Source organism: Mytilus galloprovincialis, chromosome 1, assembly GCF_965363235.1.
Source record: "Mytilus galloprovincialis chromosome 1, xbMytGall1.hap1.1, whole genome shotgun sequence".
NCBI classification, from domain to species: domain Eukaryota; kingdom Metazoa; phylum Mollusca; class Bivalvia; order Mytilida; family Mytilidae; genus Mytilus; species Mytilus galloprovincialis.
Genome location: NC_134838.1, coordinates 59,638,867 through 59,665,264, shown reverse-complemented (window position 1 = coordinate 59,665,264; position 26,398 = coordinate 59,638,867). Strand labels below are relative to the sequence as shown.

The window sequence follows — 26,398 nt, the reverse complement described above, 5'->3', positions numbered from 1 at the left end:
GGCCCTATGATTTATCATATGATCGGTATACTCACTGGAACATGATACATATATTGACCGGTACTATTTTAACTAACTAATGTTAGTATAATAGTGCCAAATATTCCCAGGATATTATATGTCAAGGAAAACAAAAATCGCATTTTTTAAACAAATTAGTACTATCAGACATATACTCTATGTATTTATATGTCTTTGCTGGTACTATGAAGACCTATGAATGATCCACTCGAGGATACACTAAAGCATGTTATGTAAAATAAAAGAAACAGGGGCGGATCCAGCCATGTTTAAACCGGGGGGTGGGGACATCAAAGGATAAAGGGGGTTCATTCAAATGCCGCATTGATCGTCTAAAAAATAATGTAGGGTTCAAAACCCAGGACCCCCTAAATCCGCCACTGAGAAAGTCTATATCGAAATTCTATTTTAAATAAGTGATTACCACTAGCAGACGTGTCATCAGAAACATATATTCTGGTACATGCAAAACTTGAACAACAAACAAAAAATATAAAAACTTGTTTTCACTTTGCACCAAAAACTCACATTTTGTAAGTTTAAACTGGGACTATTACACTAGTATGATATATACGAGTCCTAGGTTATAACTTAAAAAATCTTCGTTCTATGAGTTATTCTAATACTATAACAATGTATATGTGATATAGAAATCTCGGGTGAGTTGGAGAAATAAGGGCACGAACAAGTATTTTCTTTCTTTTGCTAATATGAGCAAAAATATGTTCCAATATTTGACACATCTGGATGTGTCATCAATATAAATGATTGATGTTACATTTTTGAGATTTGCAATCAAATCTTCACATTATATTATAATGTCACAGGTTGAACTGAACATATGATAATTGAATAAGTCGCCTCACCTGGTAATGTTTGTTTCATGAATGCAGTAGTAGAATCTGTTTCGATGATGATACGTCGTACTGTCTATAACTTTTTGAAGCAAAAATGTTGTGAAATTATGATTTCTTTGTTAATCAAATGCATATTCATTTGTGATATTATCTCAATTATGATAACTCTGATTTTAATTAAGTGTCATATAGTTCAATTATCAACTTTCTTAGTTTGATTGTTAAATGTGTTCTTAATTAAAAGATTATTGTCATTTTTAAAAGCAATTGTCAAATGTCAATATTACTCGAAATAAGCATATAAAGGAGGAAGAGGAAAGCAAAAAAAAACTAGTTTTTGATTTTTAATCGAAGACATTGAAAGTATGCTTGGATCTTCCGCAAACTATGTATGTGATGGATATTGCCGACAACGACTTGTATCTGCTCGTCAATAGCAAGACATTGAAGTCGCATATTGTATGTTTCATTTAACATTTTGATACAACAAAATCTCTTGATTATTATTTTAATAAATGTATGAATGTTGTGGATATTCGACTATCACATTTTGAAAATAATTCAGAACTAAATAAAAGAGTGCACAATACGCCTATTTCTAGAATAAGAAATAACCTTTAAGAACTTTGAATTGATAGTCATATGTTACACTATATTTTCGAAGGTAGATAGAAAACGGCGGATAACAAAAACGTATTGCACGGTTATTTTAAGAATATCTAAAAACCAATCTAATTAAAATATAGATATCTGACTTCGTTATTCTATTCATATGAAGTATAACCAGAGACATATATAATACATTGTCTCTGGTTTCAGGTTAAAAAAATGTAAAATTACAAAAATACTGAACTCCGAGGAAAATTCAAAACGGAAAGTCCCTAATCAAATGGCAAAATCAAAAGATATTAGCCTGGTTTCCCGGCCCGATATCTCGGTGACAAGATTAGCCAGGACCCCAGGTTAAAAGGATATATCATACTGCCTTTGTATGGTGTCGTCGACATCATACAAAGGCTATAATTGTATAGTATAGTTTTATATAAAAGTCGAATCAGGAAAGTAATCCTTACAAAATGTTGTTTTTATTATAAACATTTTAAAAATCAAAATAAATCTTTTAAATTTATCTGTGAGAAAAAAACCTTAGATACGACTTTACAAGTGTATTCAGTCTGAGACTACTATAACTACTGTTATAGTAGTCTCAGATTCAGTGTACTCTCGTGATTGTCTACACCGTAAACCGGAACTATTTAGTCGCTGTTCCGATAATATTTTTTAGCAGGTGCCCGATTAAAATCCTGATCCAATTAAATTTATTGCGCAGGCGCACAACGATTTCCCGTTCTCAAAACAATATGGCCGAAACTGAGACGGTCTATTGTTTATGTCGAAAACCTTATGACGAGTCGGAGTTTATGATAGAATGCGATATTTGCAGAGACTGGTTTCATGGAAGGTTAATCATCTTATAGATTTATATATTTTGCCACGCACTTACAGTCCCTAACTCATAATTTTAGTCGTTGTTTATACTTGTCAGTGTTCCTGACAGATGACAGACCCATAATTTTTAAAGTAAAACTATGTATAATTGTTTTAAAGCGGCATTAATTTTATCAAACCATGAATTATCACACTAGGTGGGAGATAAACCAATTGCAAGGCTTTTTGACGGCACCAGAAGCTTTGGCTCAATTGGTTAGAGCGCTGCCTTTAGATCCCGAGATTGAGGGTTCGAATCCTGCTGGTACCATCCATAGATTTTCACAACAATGATCTTCTTAGGCTCAATTGGTTAGAGCGCTGACTTTAGATCCCTAGATTGAGGGTTCGGATCCCGCTGGTACCATCCATAGATTTTCACAACATATTCACTTTTTGATATGGGACGAGCTCTGACATCCTACGACCCCAGCTTGTCTGACAAAACAGCCATTGGACATCAGAGTAATCACGGACTAGTCTGTGCACAACTAATCACATTTTTTAAATCGAGCTCGGGTTTGTTCTGCTTTAAATCAATGAATTTTCAATCGGATCAAATATTTTGTCAGTGCTTGTCTTTTTGTCAAAACAGATTCCAGCAGAGTTTGCAAAATAGTCAGTCCTGACTGCCAAAATAAACCTCTGATCAGTATTACTATTTTGATTGCTGGTGGTGAATCCAGACTCGTTCGCGCCCAATCAAGGTCGCACCCATTCATGTTCGCACCCAAAGTCTGTTTGCGCCCAAATTTTATTTAAACTCTCATAAACTATGAAATACAAATCGTACATTGTATCTTCATATCTTTTTTTTTTGGTAAAAAAAATATCCTGATGGAGTAAAAATTTTATTGGTTTTGTGGTTACTAATTTGTAAATGAGTTTTGAAAAGTGAATTGTTATAAATATTTTGCCATCATATTGTCATACTTGTCCAAACACACATGAGATCAAAGGAGACAAGCTGTTAAAAACAATTATCTTTCATGTTTTTAGCTCACCTGACCTGAAAGGTCAAGTGAGCTTTTCTCATCACTTGGCGTCCGTCGTTCGCGTCCGTTGTCAGTAAACTTTTACAAAAATCTTCTCCTCTGAAACTACAGGGCCAAATTTAACCAAACTTTGCCACAATCATCCTTTAGGTATATCTAGTTTAAAAATTGTGTCCGATGACCTGGCCATCCAACCAAGATGGCTGCCATGGATAAACCGAGAACACAGGGGTAAAATGTATATTTTGGCTTATATCTTTGTTACAAAAGCATTTAGAGCAAATCTGACAAAGGGTAGAATTGTTGATCAGGTCAAGATCTATCTGCTCTGAAATTTTCAGACCAATCGAACAACCTGTTGTTGGGTTGCTGCCCCTGAATTGATTATTTTAAGGAAACTTTGCAGTTTTTGGTTATTATCTTGAATACTAATATAGATAGAGATAAACTGTAAACAGCAATAATGTTCAGCTAAGTAAGACCTGCAAATAAGTCAACATGACAAAAATTGTCAGTCAACCCCTATTGCCCTGTATAGTCAAATTTTTAACAACTTTTCATCATTTTTTGTAACTTGTACAAAAATCTTCTTCTCTGAAACTACTTGGCCAAATTTAACCAAACTTGGCAACAATTATCATTGTGGTATATAGTTTAAAAAATGTGTCCGATGACCCTGCCTTCCAAACAAAATGGCCGACATGGCAAAAATTAGAACATAGTGGTAAAATGCAGTTTTTGCTTTAAATCTTTGAAACTAAGACATTTAGGGCAAATCTTTCAAGATTTAAATGTCCATCAGAATAAGGACTATTCCTTATAAATTTTCAGATGAATCCGACAACCCGTTGTTGGGTTGCTGCCCTAAAATTGGTAATTTTAAGGAAATTTTGCAGTTTTTGGTTATTATCTTGAATACTGTTATAGATAGAGATAAACTGTAAATTATAGATAGAGATAAACTGTAAACAGCAATAATGTTCAGCAAAGTAAGATCTACAAATAAGTCAACATGATCAAAATTGTTAGAGGACCCCTTAAGGCGTTATTGCCCTTTATAGTCAATATTGAACAACTTTTCGTCATTTTTGTAACTTGTACCATGTGTACAAAAATCTTCTTTTCTAAAACTATGGGCCAAATTTAACCAAACTTGGCCACAATCATTACTAGGGTATCTATTTAAAAAAAGTGTCTAATGACACTGCCTACCAACCAAGATGGCCGACATCAGTAAATACAGTAACAGGTGAGCGACAGGCTCTTGAGAGCCTCTAGTTTATTTGAAATTTTCAAAGTTTTAGTCTTACCAAGCTAAATATATGCAGTTAATTACATCAAAGCATTAGTTTAAAGAATTTAAACAACAATCATGATTTTTAAGCCCATTAAAAATAAGACCAAATTAGGCTGCGTATAAATACCAATTAGCAGTAATCATACATAATTAAGATTTTAAAATAATTAATCATCAAATTATATAAAAAAATATATGATAATTCCTCAAACTTTATTCAAGAGAATAAAATTATCTGGTATATATATACATATAAAAAAATATCTAATATTTCAACTGAAATTCTAATACAAATTGGGCTCGAACGTGTAGGGTGCGAACAGACTTGGGGCGACCATGTGAGGTGGGTATGTGTGGGGTGGGAAAGTATATTGGGCACAAACGAACCTGATACAGCTGGTGGTGGTCTCGATGACTGATGCTTAAACAGCCATTGCAGTGCCCATGTCAGTAGGTTTTTTAATATTGGTCATCGGATGTACCCACAGTTAATTTCAGGTTATGGTTTTTAAACGGACCAACAGAGTGAGCTGAAATTGGCCTACCAAATCTTGTCATGAATCCATCCTTAGCCATGTTAGCAAAACCTACCAACGAAGCCAAACAAATAAATAATAGGCATTATGAGTAGGAATTTAAAATTTGCCTTTAAAGTATAAAACTAATTCATATAAAGTTGAGTTTTTTTAGTCATTGTGGGACTGGCAAAATTTGTATAGGACTGACTTACACATGTACATGTATAAGTCCTATGACTGACAGGTCTAAAAATGTTCTTGAGAACTCTGGTCCAGAATTAGGTAAACTGATCAGGTAAAAGAAAAATGCACAATTTGTGTCCAGGGTATCACATTTGATCCTTATAGTTATATTCTAAAAATCAAACTAAATTATGACAGATTTGTTTCATAACATTTGCATTTCATTGCTAATACCTGTCAACTTGTTTAGGTTCAAATCCTTTTATTTACGTTTGATGAAAAATTCTTAGGGTCACCTCATTTCTAAAATTTTCATTCTCCCTTATTATTGTCCGGTTTCATTGAAATTAATTAAAGTTATGGTAATTTTGAAAATATGGAGCAGATAGATATAATAATCAAAAAGGGTATTGTTTTGAATTTTTATGCAAAGTATTTTCATTTATTTTTTAGCTGTGTAGGTGTACAAGAACATCAGGCATCAGATATTGAAATATACCATTGTCCAAACTGCCAGCTTACACATGGTCCTCTACTCTGTAAGTACACACATTTCGACAAAAAAATATATATGCATGTTTCCTGTTACATGTTTGAAAAATACAGGGTGGTTAGGTATGGATTTTTATTTTTATTTTACCATACATTTTTTTTACATTAAGTCTACGGGAGATACAATCAGACCTTAACAGTGCTTATTGAATTTTTTTTTTTTTAGGATAGGCTAATTTTTCAATTAAAAAAATTGTCAGGGTAGGTTAATAGAATACACACATCTTTTTTTAGTTTGGCCTTATATCCAGTTCAAATGACAGTCACACTTCAAAATCCATTGCAAATTCCACCATACATTTTGACCAGATGGAAAATATTTCCTTTTATGAAAGAAATAAAGGCACATTTATTTAGGCAATAACCATGATAACTAATCAACACAAAAAAAAAGCATTTTCTCTGAAGTTTTGCCTTTTTAGAAGGGCATTAAGCAATGATTTAGACTAAACATTGGAAGTTTGTTTTTTTAAACATTAAATAATAAAAGATTTTAGCAGCCACTCGCACAACTTTCTGAACATGTTTTAGTTTTCATTTCTAATATAGATCAGACCACCTCTGAAACTTCAATTAAAAGTTCTACTTAAAGATAAATGTTATGCCTAATAAATTCTGTTATGCACTCTAGCATTTTCCATTTGCAATTTGTGAAGCTCATCTTTTTTCTAAAATCTGCTATATGGAGCAAATTGATATGATTCATTACTGTGCAAAACCCAATGTGATTATGGAATATCTGTTTAGCTAGTAAATTCATTTGTCAAAAGATTTCAAAATATAGAATTGTAGCATTATCTTTTTTGACAGCTGTAATGTATTACATGTATTTTGATTTTTTCAGTGAAAAAGAGACAAAATTTCCACAGACATGATTATTCTGAAGCTGACGTCGAGAATAAGGTATAAATAATAATTTAACAAAAAAATGTACCACATCAATAAACACTCATATACGAATATTTAATCAAGAAAGAGTTCTCAATTTTGAAATAAGAAGATTGGGTATTATTGCCAATGAGACAACTCTCCAACACAGACCAAATGACACAAAAAAATAGCCATTAAGGTTACTGTAATGTCTTCATCAATGAGAAAATCTCATGCCACATAGTAACTTAGGAAAAGTAACAAAAAGACAAACTTCAAACCATTCAAGAAGTCTGATAATGTGTAAATAGAATTGAGAATGGAAACGGGGAATGTGTCAAAGAGGAAAAAACAATCTATCAGGAGCAGAAAACAACCTTATGACAACACTTTCCTGTACCAAGTCAAAAATATGGTAGTTGTTATCTAATAGTTTGTTTCTATGTATGTTGCATTGTCGTTTAATTTTTTTTGTTGTTTCGTTTTTTTTTTCCTTTTATAGTTGATGTGTTTCCCAGGGTTTTAGTTTGTAACCAGGATTGGTTTTTTCTCAATCAATTTACCGTATGACTTTTGAACATCGGTATACTACTGTCGCCGTTATTTACTATGGTGAAAATTGGGAATTAGAAGAAAACAACAATAACAGCAGGCATCAACATTACGTTTGCTGAATTTAAATAAGAAATGAAATGAAAATATTTAAAATACCCATGACATTTTTTTTTAATGATTTATTACCTTTTCAGGCTGTTCAAACAGGAACTGTTGTATTTATTAAAGAATTAAAAAACAGAACATTTCCCAGGTAATTTGTTTTATTATTTTATTGTACAATTATATTCTGAATCATTTATTTCTGTATATGATAGAAAAGTAACAAAGGCCAGGCTTATACAGTGCAAAAAACATAATCGTCTAGGTCAACTTAGCTTTAGGAAATTGCTATCTTAATTTTTTGTTCATCGACTTCATAAATGGCATTAACTTGTAAGTATTCTGTTTCTATTGTTTGCAAGTTTCAGGATTTGTACTTGAAATTAAGCCAACACAGTGTCAGATGGTATTTTTTACTTCAACCATTCATCCATTAATGTTGGACAAATACTTTGATTATCTCCCTTCAATACAACACTGATCATGTTATTATACCAGTGAAGAGAATTTTTCAAGGCTTGTTTATTAACCTTTGTCTTTACAGTGGAGATGAACTTCCTTTATTACGACTGCATGGCAGTGAGCTGATACCAGAGTTCTTTAATAAAAATGGTCTTGATACTCCAATATTGGTAGAAAAAAAAGATGGCATGAATTTAACAGTTCCACCACGTACATTCACAATTCAGGATGTTGAAAATAATGTTGGTAAGTAAAAGATGCTGATAACATTAAATATGTACCTCTATGGTGAAGACCTGGATCTCGGTAAATTTGTATGAGTTGTGTCTCTTAACATAGTTCTATTGCCATAAACTATATGGTTAAAAAAATGTTTATAAAACTTCAAAACAAAATCAGAATAAATTTCTTTACTGAATAGTCAGTTCCTGCTTATATCAAAACCGCTTCACTATGGGTTTTATGATGATAAAATCTTCAACGAGAAAAAATTCCAAGGATTGTTCAAGCTTCTGAGGGTGTTTGAATAAAGAATTTTAAACCAAAACCTGGTTACTAAATTATTGTTTTAACTATTACATTCGTGTGTTACCTCAGACAACCTTTTTAAGAAAATCAAGTTTTTCAGTTTTTATACAGTAATGTTTCTGAATTTTTTTACTTATTATGTTTGTGTCATAAAGTCTTTGAGTATATATCGATGAGATTTTCCAATCAAGATGTGATTTTTTTTTTCTGAAATAAAATTTCCTGAATTCTTGAAATACAGTCTGTATTGTGTTTCTTTTCACACATTTATAAATTCTTACATTTCAGGTTCCATGAGAGAAATTGATGTGATTGATGTCTCTAAACAGGAAGATTGTAAAATGTTAATGAGAGAATGGACAGAGTATTACAACAGTCCAAACAGAGCAAAGATATTTAATGTTATTAGTTTAGAATTCTCAAAAACAAAGTAAGCTTAAATTGGTGAAAAGAATGATATATAAAAAGTGTGTTGTTCAAAATATATGTGTGTTTGCTTTTAAAGAACGTAAGATACCAGAGGGACAATCAAACTCATAGATCGAAAATAAACTGACAAAGCCATGGCTAAAAAAGAAAAAGACAAACACAAATAAAAAGTACGTAGGAAGCAACATAGAAAACTAAAGACTGAGCAGAGTTTGTCTTTTTAGTATAGGATTAATAGATCCAACATTTGATAAATTTGTTCATACAGATGTTAGAACAATGCAGGTCTTTATCAAACGAAACACAGACAATGTCATATGAATTAATCACACTATATTTTTCATCTTGATTGAAAACAAATTGCTTAACTGTCAGAAAATATACTACATGCATAATTACTATAAAACTTCTTGTCCGAGTGGTTCCAATAAAGAAAGACAAAAAAGTAGGACTTGAAGGTCAGAATGATACTTTTCTTTATATTTAAAACTTTTGCAAAACTCGCGAAATTTTCTACTTCTACTATAACTGTTATATTATGCAACCAAATTTTAAATTATTGTTTTTTAGACTTTCAGAGTTAGTTACACCTCCAGTAATTGTAAGGCAGTTGAGCTGGGTATCAAACTTATGGCCTGACCAATTACCAGAGGATTGTACCTACACACGACCAGAAGTACAGAAATACTGTCTGATGGGCGTGAAAGATAGTTTTACAGACTTCCATATAGACTTTGGTGGGACATCAGTTTGGTATCATGTGTTATGGGTATGTAAAAGATTTTCATTTTTGTTTGTTGCATTAGATTTGGAAAAAATTAAAACTTACACAAAAAAACTAATGGACTGACGTGTACACTGTAGAAAAGAAAGAAAAACGAAACAACAAAAACCTGCATGACATTGTTATACTAATTATAAAGACTGTTTAATTTACATAAATTATAGAGCATTTAAGGGACCATAGGGAATCTCCACATATCTTTTACTGTAGATCCAAATATATTTTACACTGATATAAGTTTTGTGCCTTTTAAATTGAAAAAAAAACATCATCAAAGATACCAGGTTGAAAATTTTGTTTGTCAGACACAAACTGTCAAAATAACATTAGAAAGTTTTAAAGTATGAGTTTTAAAGTATGGTATTTTTTTAACAATACAAATGAGATGCCATATAAATGATTTGTATGAATTGAAAAGTGTTGATATCATGAGGGATTTTTGTCTTTTCTTGATAAAGTTACAGAGGGGACTAATATAGCATGTTGTTTTTGGCCCCAGCATGAACAATTTGTTTAGGTTTGTGATAAGATCAGTTTAAGGTGAACTAATAGTAAGTTGATTGTTGAAAGGAGCATAGTAAATAGTAGTCAACTTGTCTTTCAACAAGTGTAGTTACACAATTTGACAATATCAAAGAAGCAAGAAGGGGAGATAATTCAACTTAAATTTTGACTGGAAATTAAAAAAAAAAACTGCAGGACAAGATATCATAGAAAACACTGTGTTCACATGTAAAGAATGTCAATGTTGAATGATTTATATTTGCAGGGTGAAAAAGTGTTTTACATGATCAGACCAACATCAGCGAATGTTTCCTTGTATGAGAGTTGGGTATCTTCGTCGAACCAGAGCGAGACATTCTTTGGTGATCAGGTTGATGTATGTTATAAGTGTGTAGTTAAACAGGGACAAACCTTCTTCATTCCTACAGGATGGATTCATGCTGTCTTAACTCCAATAGATTCATTAGTTTTTGGCGGAAATTTTCTTCATGATTACAACATACCATTGCAGTTACAGTAAGTGTTACAACTGATACCATATAAATAAGAAGATGTGGTATGAGTGCCAATATCAAAGTCACAATGTGTAAAAAGTAAACAATAACTGTAAACACACTTATTTTTCGCGACTTTCGTGAGTAGAAATATAACCCTTATATAAATTGTTGCGAATATGTAAAACTTTAATCATTACTTGTTCAACTACTTCAAGTAAATTTGAAAATTGCGAAATGGGATAAAAAGGTCTAAACGCGAAATAAAGTATCTGCGAAAATAAGTTGGTTTACAGTATAGGTCAAAGTACAGCCTTCAACACAGAGCCTTGGTTCACACCAAACAGCAAGCTATAAAGGGCCCCAAAATCACTTGGGTTAATCAATTCAAACTGGAAAACCAACGGTCTAATATATATAAAAATGAGAAACGAGAAACACTTATGAACCACACCAACAAACGACAACCACTGAACAACAGGCTCCTGACTTATGACAGGTGCATAAAAATGCAGCGGGTTTAAACGTTGAAACAGGTGCCAACCTTCACCTTAACATGAAACAATGGGGTAATATTACAACATAAAAAGACACACAGTAAAATATCTAATGAAATGGCTTAATTCGATCAAAAAGGACATATACACAAAAACAAGTAAATATACTCTGAATGAATAAGTTTGACATATGACACAATATACATTGTAAATAAAAAAGATTTATCAATGACAAAAAGATACATATAAACCAGGCAATGATATTTTAAGTTGTCAGTTCAATTATATTGAAGGTTATTTAAAAAATTGTTAAATTCAGAATTTAGTACTTCTCATGAATGTTAATTAGATGATTGGGGTAACTCAATCATAGATTTACATTGAGTTTAATGTTTGCAGAATTACATTCATTTTTTTGATATTATGCCACACCTGGGAGCATTATGTTTTTCGGTCTGTGCTTCCATTCGTCCGTCTGTCCTGCTTCAGGTTAAAGTTTTTGGTCAAGGTAGTTTTTGATGAAGTTGAAGTCCAATCAACTTGAAACTTAGTACACATGTTCCCTATGATATGATCTTTCCAAATTAGAGTTTTGATTGCAGATTCATGGTCCACTGAACATAGAAAATGATAGTGCCAGTGGGGCATCCATGTACTATGGACCCATTCTTGTTTTTTTGTGTTTTTTTATACGCCCGTCAAAATTTTGACGGGACGTATTATGGTATACAAATGTCCGGTGTCCGTCCGTCCGTCTGTCCGTCTGTCCGTCTGTCTGTCCGGCGTAAACATGTCGCACTGTAACTTGAGAACGACTTATCCAAATTTCTCGAAACTTAACATAGTTGTTTCTTATGATGGTCAAATGATCTGTATACTTTTTGGTGAAAATAAGATTAAAACTTTTTGAGTTACGGCACTTTGTAACTAAAACAGGGGTGTGTTTTTTTCACATGTCGCACCGTATCTCAAAAACGATTCTTGATTATGGCTTAAAACTTCAAACACTTCTTAGTTATATTAATCCTAATATCTGTATACTTTTTGTTGATGATTCAAAATTTTATTTTTGAGTTATTGAGTATTTTGTAAAAAAGGGGGAGGGGTTTTTTACATGTCGCACCATATCTCATAAACGATTTATGATTATTGCTTAAAACTTTACACATGTCTTTGTTTAATTAATCTAAAGATCTGTATACTTTTTGGTGATGATTCAAAATTTCATTTTTGAGTTATTAAGTATTTTGTAAAAAAGGGGGAGGGTTTTTTTTACATGTTGTGCCGTATCTCAAAAACAATTTATGATTATTGCTTAAAACTTTACACACTTCTTTGTTATATTAATCTAAAGATCTGTTTACTTTTTGTTGATGATTCAAAACTTTATTTTGGAGTTATTGAGTATTTTGTTAAACAGGGGAGGTTATTTTTTACATGTCGCGCCGTATCTCAAAAATAATTTATGATTATTGCTTAAAACTTTACACACTTCTTTGTTATATTAATCTAAAGATCTGTATACTTTTTGGTTTTAATTCAAAATTTTATTTTAGTGATAATTTAAAAAAACAGGGTTGGGGGTTTCACATGTCCCGCCGTGTCTCAAAAACAATATATGGTTATTGCTTAAAACTTTCTCAGAAACTATTTATGATTATTGCATAAAACTTCCACACAAGACGTCGGGCGTATCATGCGCTCATGGCGCAGCTGTTTATTTAATATATATCTTGATATTATTGAAACAGAAGTGATCACTCCCAAAGAAGTTGGTTGACACATTGTTTAAACAATAGATTTTTATGAAATTTGTTTTCAGTTAATTGCATAAATATTTACAATAAACTTCAAAACCAAATTTGGGGGTATCAAAAAATGGGGAAGCTAAACTGTATTGAGCCTGCTGCCCTGCTACTATATATATTATAAAAAGCTGTGTTGGCAAATGAGACAACTATCCACCAGAGACAAAATGGTGTAGATTAAACCAACAATAGGTCACTTTACTGCTTCAACAATGAGCAAAACCCATACTGCATAGTAGCTATAAAAGGCCCTGACATGACAAAATATTAAACAATTTAAACAAGAAATCCAATGCGTTGATTTATGAACAAAACAATAAACAAAAAAACAAATATGAACCACTGGAGTAGGTTTCACCAAAAAAATTACGACTGAGATTGATCATAAGTATACTAAACTGTTCATGACTTACGATTAATCTTATTTGTATGTTTTTTTGTGAAACCAACTTCTGAATTTCAGGTTCCTAATTTTGACAGGCACATTTGGAATGTGGCAGGGTAAAACATGTTTTCTAACCTGGGACAGTAAGAGCTCAACACAAGAACAAACTGTTCTAATCGACTGTTCAGATCAATGCAAAGCACCAAACAAAACCTGATAAAAAGACTAAAAACTGAAAACCAATCGAAGAGTTCTTGCAGTTTCTGAAATCTAGTCCAAAGCCAATAACAACAAGTAAAAAAATCCTGTATTCAAGGCAAAAAACTAGATTATACAAATTTGAATAAAAAATACAAATGGTTACTATGTTTTATTGATATGTGTCATACATGATTGTATGTTTTATTGATACGTGTCATACATGATTGTATGTTTTATTGATATGTCATACATGATTGTATGTTTTATTGATGTATGTCATACATGATTGTATGTTTTATTGATATGTGTCATACATAATTGTATGTTTTATTGATATGTGTCATACATGATTGTATGTTTTATTGATATGTGTCATACATGATTGTATGTTTCATTGATATTTGTCATACATGATTGTATGTTTTATTGATATGTGTCATACATGATTGTATGTTTTATTGATATATGTGTCAAACATGATTGTATGTTTTATTGATATGTGTCATACATGATTGTATGTTTTATTGATATGTGTCAAACATGATTGTATGTTTTATTGATATGTGTCATACATGATTGTATGTTTTATTGATATGTGTCATACATGATTGTATGTTTTATTGATATGTGTCATACACGATTGTATGTTTCATTGATATGTGTCATATGTGATTGTATGTTTTATTGATGTATGTCATACATGATTGTATGTTTTATTAATATGTGTCATACATAATTGTATGTTTTATTGATATGTGTCATACATGATTGTTTGTTTTATTGATGTATGTCATACATGATTGTATGTTTTATAGATATGTGTCATACGTGATTGTATGTTTTATTGATATGTGTCATACATGATTGTATGTTTTATTGATATTTGTCATACATAATTGTATGTTTTATTTCAGGGTGTATGATATAGAGAAAAGAGTAGGAACACCACAAAAGTTTTTATTTCCTAGTTTTGAAACAACAAACTGGTATGCAGCAAAACACATCTATGATTTAATAAAAGGTAAGAATTAAACTGGATTCGGAACACTGTAATTATACCCCACGCAACGAAGTTGCGGAGGGTATAATGTTTTTGACCCGTCCGTCCGTCCGTCCGTCAGTCCGTCCGTCCGTCCGTCCGTCAGTCCGTCAGTCCTGTTTCTTGTCATCGCAACTCCTCTCAAACCACACAACAGAATTTCACGAAACCTTTTCAGATAATAAGGACATGCTATGTAGTTGTGCATATCGACGGGAAATTGCGATTCAATTTTTTTTCTAGGAGTTACGCCCCTTTGAACTTATTTACTTTAATATACTACTGCAACAGTTTGTCATCGCAACTCCTCTCAAACCACACTACAGAATTTCACGAAACCTTTTCAGATAATAAGGACAAACTATGTAGTTGTGCATATCGACGGGAAATTGCGATTCAATTTTTTTTCTAGGAGTTACGCCCCTTTGAACTTATTTACTTTAATGTACTACTGCAACAGTTTGTCATCACAACTCCTCTCAAACCACACAACAGAATTTCATGAAACCTTTTCCGATAATAAGGACATACTATGTAGTTGTGCATATCGACGGGAAATTGCGATTCAATTTTTTTTCTAGGAGTTACGCCCCTTTGAACTTATTTCCTTTAATGTACTACTGCAACAGTTTGTCATCGCAACTCCTCTCAAACCACACAACAGAATTTCACAAAACCTTTTCAGATAATAAGGACATACTATGTTGTTGTGCATATCGACGGGAAATTGCGATTCAATTTTTTTTCTAGGAGTTACGCCCCATTGAACTTATTTACTTTAATGTATTACTGCAACAGTTTGTCATCGCAACTCCTCTCAAACCACACAACAGAATTTCACGAAACCTTTTCCGATAATAAGGACATACTATGTAGTTGTGCATATCGACGGGAAATTGCGATTCAATTTTTTTTCTAGGAGTTACACCCCTTTGAACTTATTTCCTTTAATGTACTACTGCAACAGTTTGTCATCGCAACTCCTCTCAAACCACACAACAGAATTTCATGAAACTTTGTAGATAATAAGGACATACTATGTAGATGTGCATATCAACAGGAAATTACGGTTCAATTTTTTTTCTAGGAGTTATGCCCCTTTGAACTTATTTGCCTCAATGTACTTCTGCAACAGTTTGTCATCTCAACTCCTCTGAAAACACACAACAGAATTTCATGAAATTTTGTAGATAATAAGGACATACTATGTATATTGACAAGAAATTATTATTCAATATTTTTTCTTATACAATTTTTTTTTCTTATACTTATTTAATTTCTCCAATGACAATGTGGGGACGTGGGGTATGTGAGCGTGCTCACTAAGGTTCTTTAATTATTAAAGTAATTAGAGATTTTTACACAATATTTACAAGTTTTTGACATTGGATTGTAATGTTTTTTAACCCTTGTCCTAAGGTTCAAAATCAAAATCTCTTTCGAAGTATATGCGAGGAAAGTTTTACATGTACTTTCAGACTATACAGAAGAGGGAAGAATACCTCCCGATTACCTTGTACAGGGGGCCAAGGCCCTGGGGTCACATCTGAAGTCTTGGACACAAAGAAAAGATGTAAGTGTTTATCTCAATTTACGTGTAAAATCATGATTGCTGTGTTAACTGTAATGGTGGCTGTACAAATAATACCTGTATATAAAGGACAGCAAAAAGGATAAGGCGTCCTTTCTTGTACATGTATTTATACTCACAAACTTAATTGAAAATAAACTGTAGCAGTAGGTTTAACGACATTTCAGTATAAATATATAAAAAAAATAACAAAAGAGATAGAAATGTTATTTTTGTCATCTGCTGCCTAGACCATAATACATGTACTAATCTCAGATCTAAATATTTAAAATTAGAATGTCAAATATAAATTTAATAAATATAATTTTTTTAAATAAAATTATCTTAAAATGTGAAAGCAAATATTTATTATTTGTAGAGTGGATAGTTCTTAATGTGCTATAAAATGAGATGACCAATGTTTGAAAAATTTGTAACCAACTTTTATATCAAATTAGAAACATTCTAAAGGTAAACAGTTGCCTTCTTAAAAAGATTTTATCCAGTTTAAAAGAATAAAGTATGACCGTGACTGACATTCTATAAATTTACAAAAATCTGTTTTGTTCACAATTTATTTTTAATAGGTCAAACTTCTTAAAAGCATAACATGAATTAATGTTTCTTTGTAATTTTTGTTTGAACAATTGTTAATTCCTTGAAAGCATCAACCTTTATTTTTTTCTTTGAATACAAAAATTAGTTTTTAGGTTTGCACCTAAAAGAAAATAAAAAAAGTGCTATAAATATTTAAATTTTTGTTTATTTCACGCTATAAAAAATAGTTTTACATATGGTCAATATTGACCATGAAATTCCCTCTTATTTCAGTTTTATAGTAAAAAATCTATATTTTATGAAAATTAATAATAAAAAAATGTTATAATGTTTTGGCACATTTGCAAAGTGATGGTATTGTTATGAATTTACGATACTGTACTTAAAGAAATGAAGATCTTAATGAGGCCGATTAAGACCTAACCACAGACAATTTTGAGTATCACATATGAGAAACCACAAGTTTATTAATTAACATAAATTTCAGTGAGATTTGTAATTTATTTTGTACTTTAATAGTCTGTTGCTTTTCTTACAGCAAGAAATAGTACTTTAAAATACATTTAACAGCAAATCTAGAATGTTCTCATGCTTTTGAAGCTATCAGCACTATCTAAAGCAAACAGTTACTGCAAATAAAAGATATGATTTTTTTTAATCGCAAATTTTCTAATGCAACTAAATTTTGAGTTTTTGAATTGTTCACATTTAAGTGTCAGATTTAGGCCTATTTTTTAACTCCTTTAGATTAATTTAAAAGATAAATGCAATGATTAAATTTGGATAATTTATTAACTTTGTCTGCCTGTACATGTATTGGTAAAGGGTTTGAATGAATTCTTGTCTCACTATAAATATCTTCATTCATTATTTTCTTTTTCTTTGATGCTGACTTTACAGCTCAACAACCTCCATCTCGTGAGTTTATTTATTTACAGGCGTATTTACTTATCTTAATGTCTGTTGTGCTCGTGATTTGCTTCCTATTTTCATTCCCTGGTCACATGGGGATCATGTGATCCTTACTACATAGCATGTGTTTATAGCCTGTAATAACCTTTTGACCTTTTTGGCAGGCTTACACTATAATTGCTATTTATAGAAGTAGATAATAATTTTTTTCTGGAAAAAGTAGTAGTTTTATTTCTATTTTTAGAATGGTGGATAAGACACTTTGCTATTGCCTACTGCACTACTAATTGTGTATGATATATATATATATATTAATTGTTCATGTTTTGTAATTCTAATTATTATATTTGTCTGTTTTATATATAATCCAAAAGTACTTGTGTTTTAAAACTAAAACATTTACCATGTTTTTGCTTTTAATCCTAATTTAAATGAACAGTTATAAAACATTGTTATAATTAAATTCAGATGTTTTCTTCAGAAATTTTAGTAGCTTTTAGTTTTTCTTTGCTTCTAGATTGTTGGTTCTATTTTCATTTCACTTGTACATTTCTTTCTTTCTATTCTTTATTTTAATGTACAAACTGGAAGGAGAAACTCTTTTTTAAAGTGAAGGATATGTTCATTATCTTTCTATCCTATTTTATGCAACAACTGGAAAAAAGAACTTTTTATGCCCGACATACGATAGTAGAGGGGCATTATGTTCTCTGGTCTGTGCGTCCGTTTGTCCTTCCGTCCGTCCCTTCGTTCGTCCGTCTGTTTCAGGTTAAAGTTTTCGGTCAAGGTACTTCCCCCGGAACCCAAAAACTTTGGTTTCCGGGGGCTGCCTGACTAGTTTTTGATGAAGTCCAATCAACTTGAAACTTAGTACACATGTGCCATATGATATGATCTTTCTAATTTTAATGCCAAATTAGAGTTTTGATCCCAATCTCACGGTTCACTGAACATAGAAAATGATAGTGCAAATTTCTGGTTAAAGTTTTTGGTCAATGTGGTTTTTGATGAAGTTGAATTTCAATCAACTTGAAACTAAGTATACATGTTCCCTATGATATGATCTTTCTAATTTAAATGATAAATTATAGTTTTTACTCCAATTGCACGGTCCACTAAACATAGAAAATGATAGTGCGAGTGGGGCATCCGTGTACTTTGGACACATTCTTGTTTTTAAATGAGATTAGGAATACAAAAATTAATTTCCTTTTCAATTATGAAAAATGAAAACTAGAATGACTCAATTTGGTTTCAGTGTACCTCTTTTTTATCTGACCAATTTTGTTTTTGACTACCAAAGATTTTCTTCATAACTTGTGTATAGCTGTTATCAAATCAATCTATTAAACACCAAGCACAATGACAGGAAACTTTTCCTGTATTTTTTGTATTTCCACATATTTGTTGTTGTTATTGTTTGTTTTGAAATCACCACTTCAATTTTATTTTACAACTGAGACTTTAACAGACTTGATTTTAAGTTTTGCATTTAAACTTTCAAATGTAAATAGTGAAATTTTTCCAGTCTTAAAGATGGACTTTCTGTTTTGGAATTTGAATCAATTTAAAATGTGATGGATTATAACTTTTGAAAAAAAGTGTGATAATTTTGATTTAAAGTCTGAAAAACTGAACAGGTCAGCTTAGAGTCTTTAAGAATTTGACTTTAAAAAGGTTAATATTGATTTTATTTAGTATTGTATTGCTTGTACTAAAAAAATGTTTATTCATCATAATGGACAATTTTTTCCAAAGAAATATTTATGTAAAATGGATGTCTTCAACTCTTAAGTCAACGACAGGTTACCATTACTTGTACGAATAAAAGATGCAGAGAATATGTCAAGAAACAGCAACCCAACAATGATTACAAATAATCCCATATAAGTCACCTACAGTTTTAATAAACAATATGTTAGGCACTAAATGGAACTTGGGCTAGAAAAGTTTTACTAAAAATATACATTATAAAGGTCAATAAACAGTTTTCCAAAAACAATATGTTAAGTATATTATGGCCCTTAGTATGTTATCTAATTTAAATGATCAACAGCAGTTTCCTTGCAAAACAAAAAGAACCAAGATTTTGACCCCATACTTTTATAGGCAAACAGTGTCAAGGTTCATAATTTTTTGACAGTCACATGAATTTGGAGTTTTTTTAAATTGGTTCCACTTTTGACTAGAGTCTGTGATTAGTCATATTCTATTAATCTGAATAGATGATTGTCAATTATTTTTTTTTTTAAATGTACCTTGAAATTTATAAGAAGTCAAAACATGAAATGGTTTTAGTTTTATAGTTTCATGGTGAAGGGCTCCAAAATTTACATTTCAGTATACTCATTTGTATAAATATATGCATGTGCTTCAAGTTAAAAGGAACTTGTTTTCTAATAATACTCTTGACTTTATGCTATTTGCATTGTTAAAACCTAATCCGAAAATTATTTGTTATTGAATCAAACATTTTTGGGTGATTGTTTGATACACATGATATAGAGAATAATGAGTCTAAGTGTTCTAGCTAGGGTTAAGGACAAAGGGGCACAGTTTTAAGATAAAAGTGTGTCTTCATTTTGATACTATGCTTCTTGATTCTTGGCTTTAAAGATGACAACTATGTCATGTTTTTAGATACCAAAGGCATAGGGGAGCTGCATCGCTCTTTTTTTGTCTAGCTAGGACACTGACTACCAGGTTATCTGTAATTTTTTGCTTTTTGAATCAGCTAGATTTCAAGATTTTTAAAACACAGGATATAGTGATAATTTTATATCTGATTGGTTAGTTTATCCATTTATTTATCTGCCTATTTTGTATCCACTAGGATTTTACATAAAAAAAAACATAAGACTCTGACATATTAAAAAAAGGGGGGGCATGTTTGCATCATTTGGTCCTTTTTCTATTTGTAGTAATTTCCTCAATATTGTTATCTGTCACATGATGTGGTATATGTTTTCATGATGGAGAAATTTTATCCAAAAACTAACATTTAAAATACATATGAAAAGCATATATACAGTTATCTTTTTTGTGCGAGTGAATTTTACAATGTTATTATGTCTACAATCATGACAATATCCCTTTTTAAATATGTTAAAAAAAAAATACAATGCTGATGTTATTGCATTGTTAACATTAATGTTCAAAGATTGATTGCGCTCATTTAAAATTATTTATATCTTGAAACTGCTAATGGTTATATAAACAATAAAAAACGAAAATAACACTTATAAATTTCATGCCTCCAAAAAGCTTTTCTGTTTTATATATTATTTCATGAATTGCTAGCTAAAGTCAAGCAATGTGAAGAAAGGTCCAGAATATATCAACTTGATAAGTAATGTCACAACATAAAAGTGAGGAAATAACTAATTGAAGCAAAATACTAAAAGTAGTAATGGTGAAAATATAGATATTATTCATGAATGTACATGTATAATGATTTGAATAATTTATAAACAAAGTAAAGACTAATTGAGCAAGCATGTTTTTAGATTTTTAAAAAAAATTTCATTGCTGTTTCTTATATTTGTTTTTAGCTATTTTATTAGTAATTTATCCTATGTTTTGTGTAGTTTGTGAAAGATGCCAAACACGACCTTCCAGAACATGTGCAATATGGACGTCTGTTGAAAGAACTGTCAAAAGAAGTCAAGTCTATTGAAAATACGGTAAGATTTGTTAAGAATGTGGTCAAATTGTGTTTGGTATTATTTCAAAATTGTTTTGTGGAGTGGTTGTTATACAACTGTAGATAAAAGAAATAAATAAAGAATGCAGGAACTTTATAGTTTAAACTTTGTCTGTCCACAATATGTGTAAATGCAAAAACTTTAAATGTATAGGTAGTTCATTTTTGTTGAGGCTTTGACTTTAGTAAAAAAAAAAAACAGACATATATATAGTGATCCTATATTCTATCGTCGTTGTCGGCGGCAGCAATGTCCACCAATATTCACTCTGTGGTTAAAGTTCTTGAAATTTTAATAACTTTCATAAACTATCCTGGATTTCTACCAAACTTGGACAGAAGCTTGTTAATTATAAAAAGCTAGTATTTAGAAGGAATTTTGTAAAAATATATTTCCTGTTTTCCCGTGTATATATATATTGACTTAGTTTTTACTTCCAGTTAAAATTACATACAGTCTGCCGTTAATGTTCTTAAAACATTTAATAGATTCATAAAAAATGTGAGACACTAGGTTCTACAGAACCCTTATGAATTTCGTAATACCTATATGAATGCCTTCTGTATTTTTTTAATGATTGATTGATAACTGTTTTTGTTGTAGATAAAAAGTAGCCCTGTGAAAGTGAAAGAGAAAGTAAAGAAAAAGAAGAAAAACAACATGCCAACACCTAAACAGATGGTGAATATTGATCTGTTACATCAGCATACTCAGGAGAAATTACAGGAGTTACAACATGATGAAAAGATAGGGGTGTATAACTTTAAAGTAAGTTATTTATTGACAACATGATGAGAAGATAGGGGTGTATAACTTTAAAGTAAATTTTTTATTGACAACATGATGAGAAGATAGGAGTGTATAACTTTAAAGTAAGTTATTTATTGACAACACGATGAGAAGATAGGGGTGTATAACTTTAAAGTAAGTTATTTATTTGATTTTCATTCAATTGTATTCTTCCAACTATTTCATGAAAAAGATATAGAAAAGTCTTTAACTATCAAAACCTTAATTTTGCCAATAAGTATTTTTCAATAACAAGCACATGTCTTTCTTTTTTTAATAATTTTATTGCTGTAGTTACCAATTATGTCAATCAATCATATATGATTTTATGCCCTCTATGGGTCCTCTAATTTGGGCAATAAAATTATTCTATTCTATTCTAAATAGTTCTGATGTGTAATAATTAATTTGTAAGTTATACATTATGGATTGAAAAGAAGTCATTTATAGAAATGTTGATGGTATGGATTTTTATCATGTTTATATGAATGCACTGATGAAAAATTGAATATTTGAAATTTATTCAACACATAAATATTTTGTTTAACTACATGTTTGCAAAATATGTCCACAAACTTTTTATATACTGATGATAAGGAATTCACATTGAATATTTTTTACTTCCATATCTATAAGGCAAATATACTTGGTTTTTTTTCAGGATGAAGAAGATGAGAACACTCCAGCTTCTCTGAAAGTAAGAATTCCTAAAGCAGGTGCTTACATGGAAATGAAACAGGAAGTAAAATCTGATCCAGATGATCTCTCAGGGAAATCTGTCGGTTTGAAGCTCAAGGTGTCTAATGGGAAAATTATTAGGTGAGAAACATTTCATTATGATTTAAAATAAAGATGAAATTTTTCAAGATCCTTAACACTTCCTTCAACCATAGGGACACGCTGTACAAATTACATGTAGTAAATAAACTCATCATAGATACCAGGATTGAAATGTACAGCAGACACATGTTTTGTCCACAAAAAAATCACCTAACGCATAGAATGGTAAAAAAAAACCAAATAAAATGCAAAGTTGAAGAGTATTGAGGAACCAAAATTCCTGTAAGGATAATCATATGATTAAAGATTAAAATAAGGGCTGACAAGTTAAAGAGCTCAGTAGTAAAACCCCTTATTATGAGAGAATTATTCTGTTGAAGGTTTTCCAGAAACATTTTTCAAAACTTATATTATCAAGGATTTTACTCATCATTTTTATACGACCGCAAAATTTGAAAAATTTTTCGTCGTATATTGCTATCACGTTTGCGTCGTCGTCGTCGTCCAAATACTTTTAGTTTTCGCACTCTAACTTTAGTAAAAGTGAATGGAAATCTATGAAATTTTAACACAAGGTTTATGACCACAAAAGGAAGGTTGGTATTGATTTTGGGAGTTTTGGTCCCAACATTTTAGGAATTAGGGGCCAAAAAAGGGCCCAAATAAACATTTTCTTGGTTTTCGCACTATAACTTTAGTTTAAGTTAATAGAAATCTATGAAATTTTGACACAAGGTTTATGACCACAAAAGAACGGTTGGGAGTGATTTTGGGAGTTTTGGTTTCAACAGTTTAGGAATAAGGGGCCAAAAAAGGGCCCAAATAAGCATTATTCTTGGTTTTCGCACAATAACTTTAGTTTAAGTGAATAGAAATCAATGAAATTTAAACACAATGTTAATGACTACAGAAGGAAGGTTGGTATTGATTTTGGGAGTTTAGGTCCCAACAGTTTAGGAATTAGGAGTCAAAAAGGGACCCAAATAAGCATTTTTCTTGGTTTTCGCACCATAACGTTAGTATAAGTAAATAGAATTCTATGAAATTTAAACACAAGGTTTATGACCATAAAAGGAAGGTTGGTATTGATTTTGGGAGTTTTGGTCCCAACAGAATAAGGGGCCCAAAGGGTCCCAGGGCTTTCCATTGAAATTGAAGTAGAAGGCTGAATTAAAATTATAGGCGGCTGTAACATGCGTTCGGCGAAGCCGGACGTCCACCAAGCTGTAAGCTTGGTGCCTTACGGCAGGGGGTCTGGGGGCCGCTCAAGGCCCCCAGAAGCTCTGCCATAAATAGAGCAAAATCCTGCATTCTCGCAATCTCCTGGCACCTAATTTCATCTTTCAAATGACAATTTTTTATGTATGAAATTAAAGAAAAAAAAAAAATCTCAGACTTTTTTTTTTTTTATGTTATAGTTTTTTATTTTCATTTATTTATGCTTAAAATTCATTTACTTTTAAAAGAGATTTATTTATATAATAATCCGGTTTGTTAAAAATCTTGATCGATTTATTTTGCAGAACTACGTGCATTTGTAAACAAATGACCCCCCTTTTCTCTCTAAAGACTGGTACGCGTAACTAAAATCATACAATTATTTTTCAAGCATTGACAGAAAATTGATATATCCTCTGATTTTCTCTTTTAAACTGTTCAATAAGTCGGATACATAAATTATTTGGAAATGTTATTTATTTGAGGTCGAGTCGACAATATTCTACTTTCGTTTTTGACCTTGATTCTCTGAACACCACGTGGGCCTTCAAAAATGAACTTCAAAAGATACTGTTTTCCAGATTCTGAACATTATGATCTACTACACTTTCTTTAATTTGACTGATATTATTCCATAACATAAGATTGTCATCCTATCTGATTGTCTTCACGTTTTAAAAGTAAAAAAGCCAACGAGTTAATGACCCTCGGAACATCTCTATTGTTATCATTCAATGACCACCGGAACGTCTCTCTTGTTATCTTTGAAAAGAAACGATGCATTCTGACTTTAAACAGACAACCAATCAGTGACCTGAATTCATGTGAACTATATTTAGCCCAAGGTAAACACTGACTTTTCATCCTTGTTTATCGTGACCGCGACTTTGCGAACGTCTCTCGGCTGCCTGTAAACATTTGAAAAAGATATTATTTTCTTTTTGAATTTATATTTTTGTCAGTGAAGTAGCCGGCACTTGAAGCCACCGCAAACGGCGGATTTCCGCCGGCTACCGGCTTCAATGGAAAGCCCTGGGGTCCAAAATTAAACTTTGTTTGATTTTATCAAAATTAATTAATTAGGGTTCTTTGATATGCCGAATCTAACTGTCATGACTGTGTATGTAGATTCTTAACTTTTGGTCCCGTTTTCAAATTGGTCTACATTAAGGTCCAAAGGGTCCAAAATTAAACTTAGTTTGATTTTGACAAAAAATGAATCAGTTAGGTTCTTTGATATGCTGAATCTAAAAATGTACTTAGATTCTTGATTATTGGCCCAGTTTTCAAGTTGGTCCAAATCGGGGTCCAAAATTAAACTTTGTTTGATTTCATCAAAAATTGAATAAATGGGGTTCTTTGATATACCAAATCTAACTGTGTATGTAGATTCTTCATTTTTGGTCCTGTTTTCAAATTGGTCTACACTAAAGTCCAAAGGGTCCAAAATTAAACTTAGTCTGATTTTAACAAAAATTGAAATCTTGGGGTTCTTTGATATGCTGAATCCAAAAATGTACTTAGATTTTTTATTATGGGCCCAGTTATCAAGTTGGTCCAAATCAGGATCTAAAATTATTATATTAAGTATTGTGCAATAGCAAGTCTTTTCAATTGCACAGTATTGCGCAATGGCAAGAAATATCTTTTTGCACAATATTGTGAAATAGCAAATTTTTTTTTAATTAGAGTTATCTTTCTTTGTCCAGAATAGTAAGCAAGAAATATTTAATTGCAAAATATTGTGCAATAGCAAGATTTTTTTTTAATTGGAGTTATCTTTCTTTGTCCAGAATCAACTTAAATCTTTGTTATATACAATATACAATGTATATTCACTTTTTACTACCAACTGATAAATTAAAATAATCTTTACCATTCAGTGATAACAAGCAGTTTTTTTACATCTTAATATTTTATGATGTATTTAAATGAGTAGTTATTGTTGCAAACTCCATTAGAAATTTTAATTGAGATTAGTTTTGGAATAAGGGAAAGGGGGATGTGATTAAAAAAATTGGGTTCAATTTTTCTCATTTGAAATTTCATAAATAAAAAAGAAAATTTCTTCAAACATTTTTTTTTGAGAGGATTAATATTCAACAGCATAGTGAATTGCTCTAAGAGAAAACAAAAAATTTAAGTTCATTAGAACACATTCATTCTGTGTCAGAAACCTATGCTGTGTCAACTATTTAATCACAATCCAAATTTAGAGCTGAATCCAGCTTGAATGTTGTGTCCATACTTGCCCCAACCGTTCAGGGTTCAACCTCTGCGGTCGTATAAAGCTACGCC

The 26,398-nt window shown here is 31.2% G+C and overlaps 1 protein-coding gene across 2 annotated transcripts in view; it reads left to right on the top strand.

Annotated features, from left to right (window-relative positions):
* Positions 1-2,208: 2,208 nt before the first annotated feature.
* The window catches only part of LOC143080097 (histone lysine demethylase PHF8-like), a 32,833-nt gene continuing 8,643 nt past the window's right edge, over positions 2,209-26,398 (top strand). The window contains exons 1-14 of one of the 2 annotated variants that reach the window (XM_076255781.1): positions 2,209-2,340; positions 5,813-5,898; positions 6,756-6,814; positions 7,531-7,589; positions 7,983-8,146; positions 8,717-8,858; positions 9,428-9,626; positions 10,411-10,661; positions 14,445-14,551; positions 16,048-16,142; positions 17,598-17,615; positions 21,197-21,292; positions 21,917-22,081; positions 22,764-22,921. In XM_076255781.1, coding sequence (XP_076111896.1) covers positions 2,240-2,340; positions 5,813-5,898; positions 6,756-6,814; positions 7,531-7,589; positions 7,983-8,146; positions 8,717-8,858; positions 9,428-9,626; positions 10,411-10,661; positions 14,445-14,551; positions 16,048-16,142; positions 17,598-17,615; positions 21,197-21,292; positions 21,917-22,081; positions 22,764-22,921 — 1,700 coding nt within the window. In that variant the 5' untranslated portion in view covers positions 2,209-2,239. The remainder of the gene's footprint in view (positions 2,341-5,812; positions 5,899-6,755; positions 6,815-7,530; positions 7,590-7,982; positions 8,147-8,716; positions 8,859-9,427; positions 9,627-10,410; positions 10,662-14,444; positions 14,552-16,047; positions 16,143-17,597; positions 17,616-21,196; positions 21,293-21,916; positions 22,082-22,763; positions 22,922-26,398) is intronic. The other variant, XM_076255787.1, reaches the window with a different exon arrangement.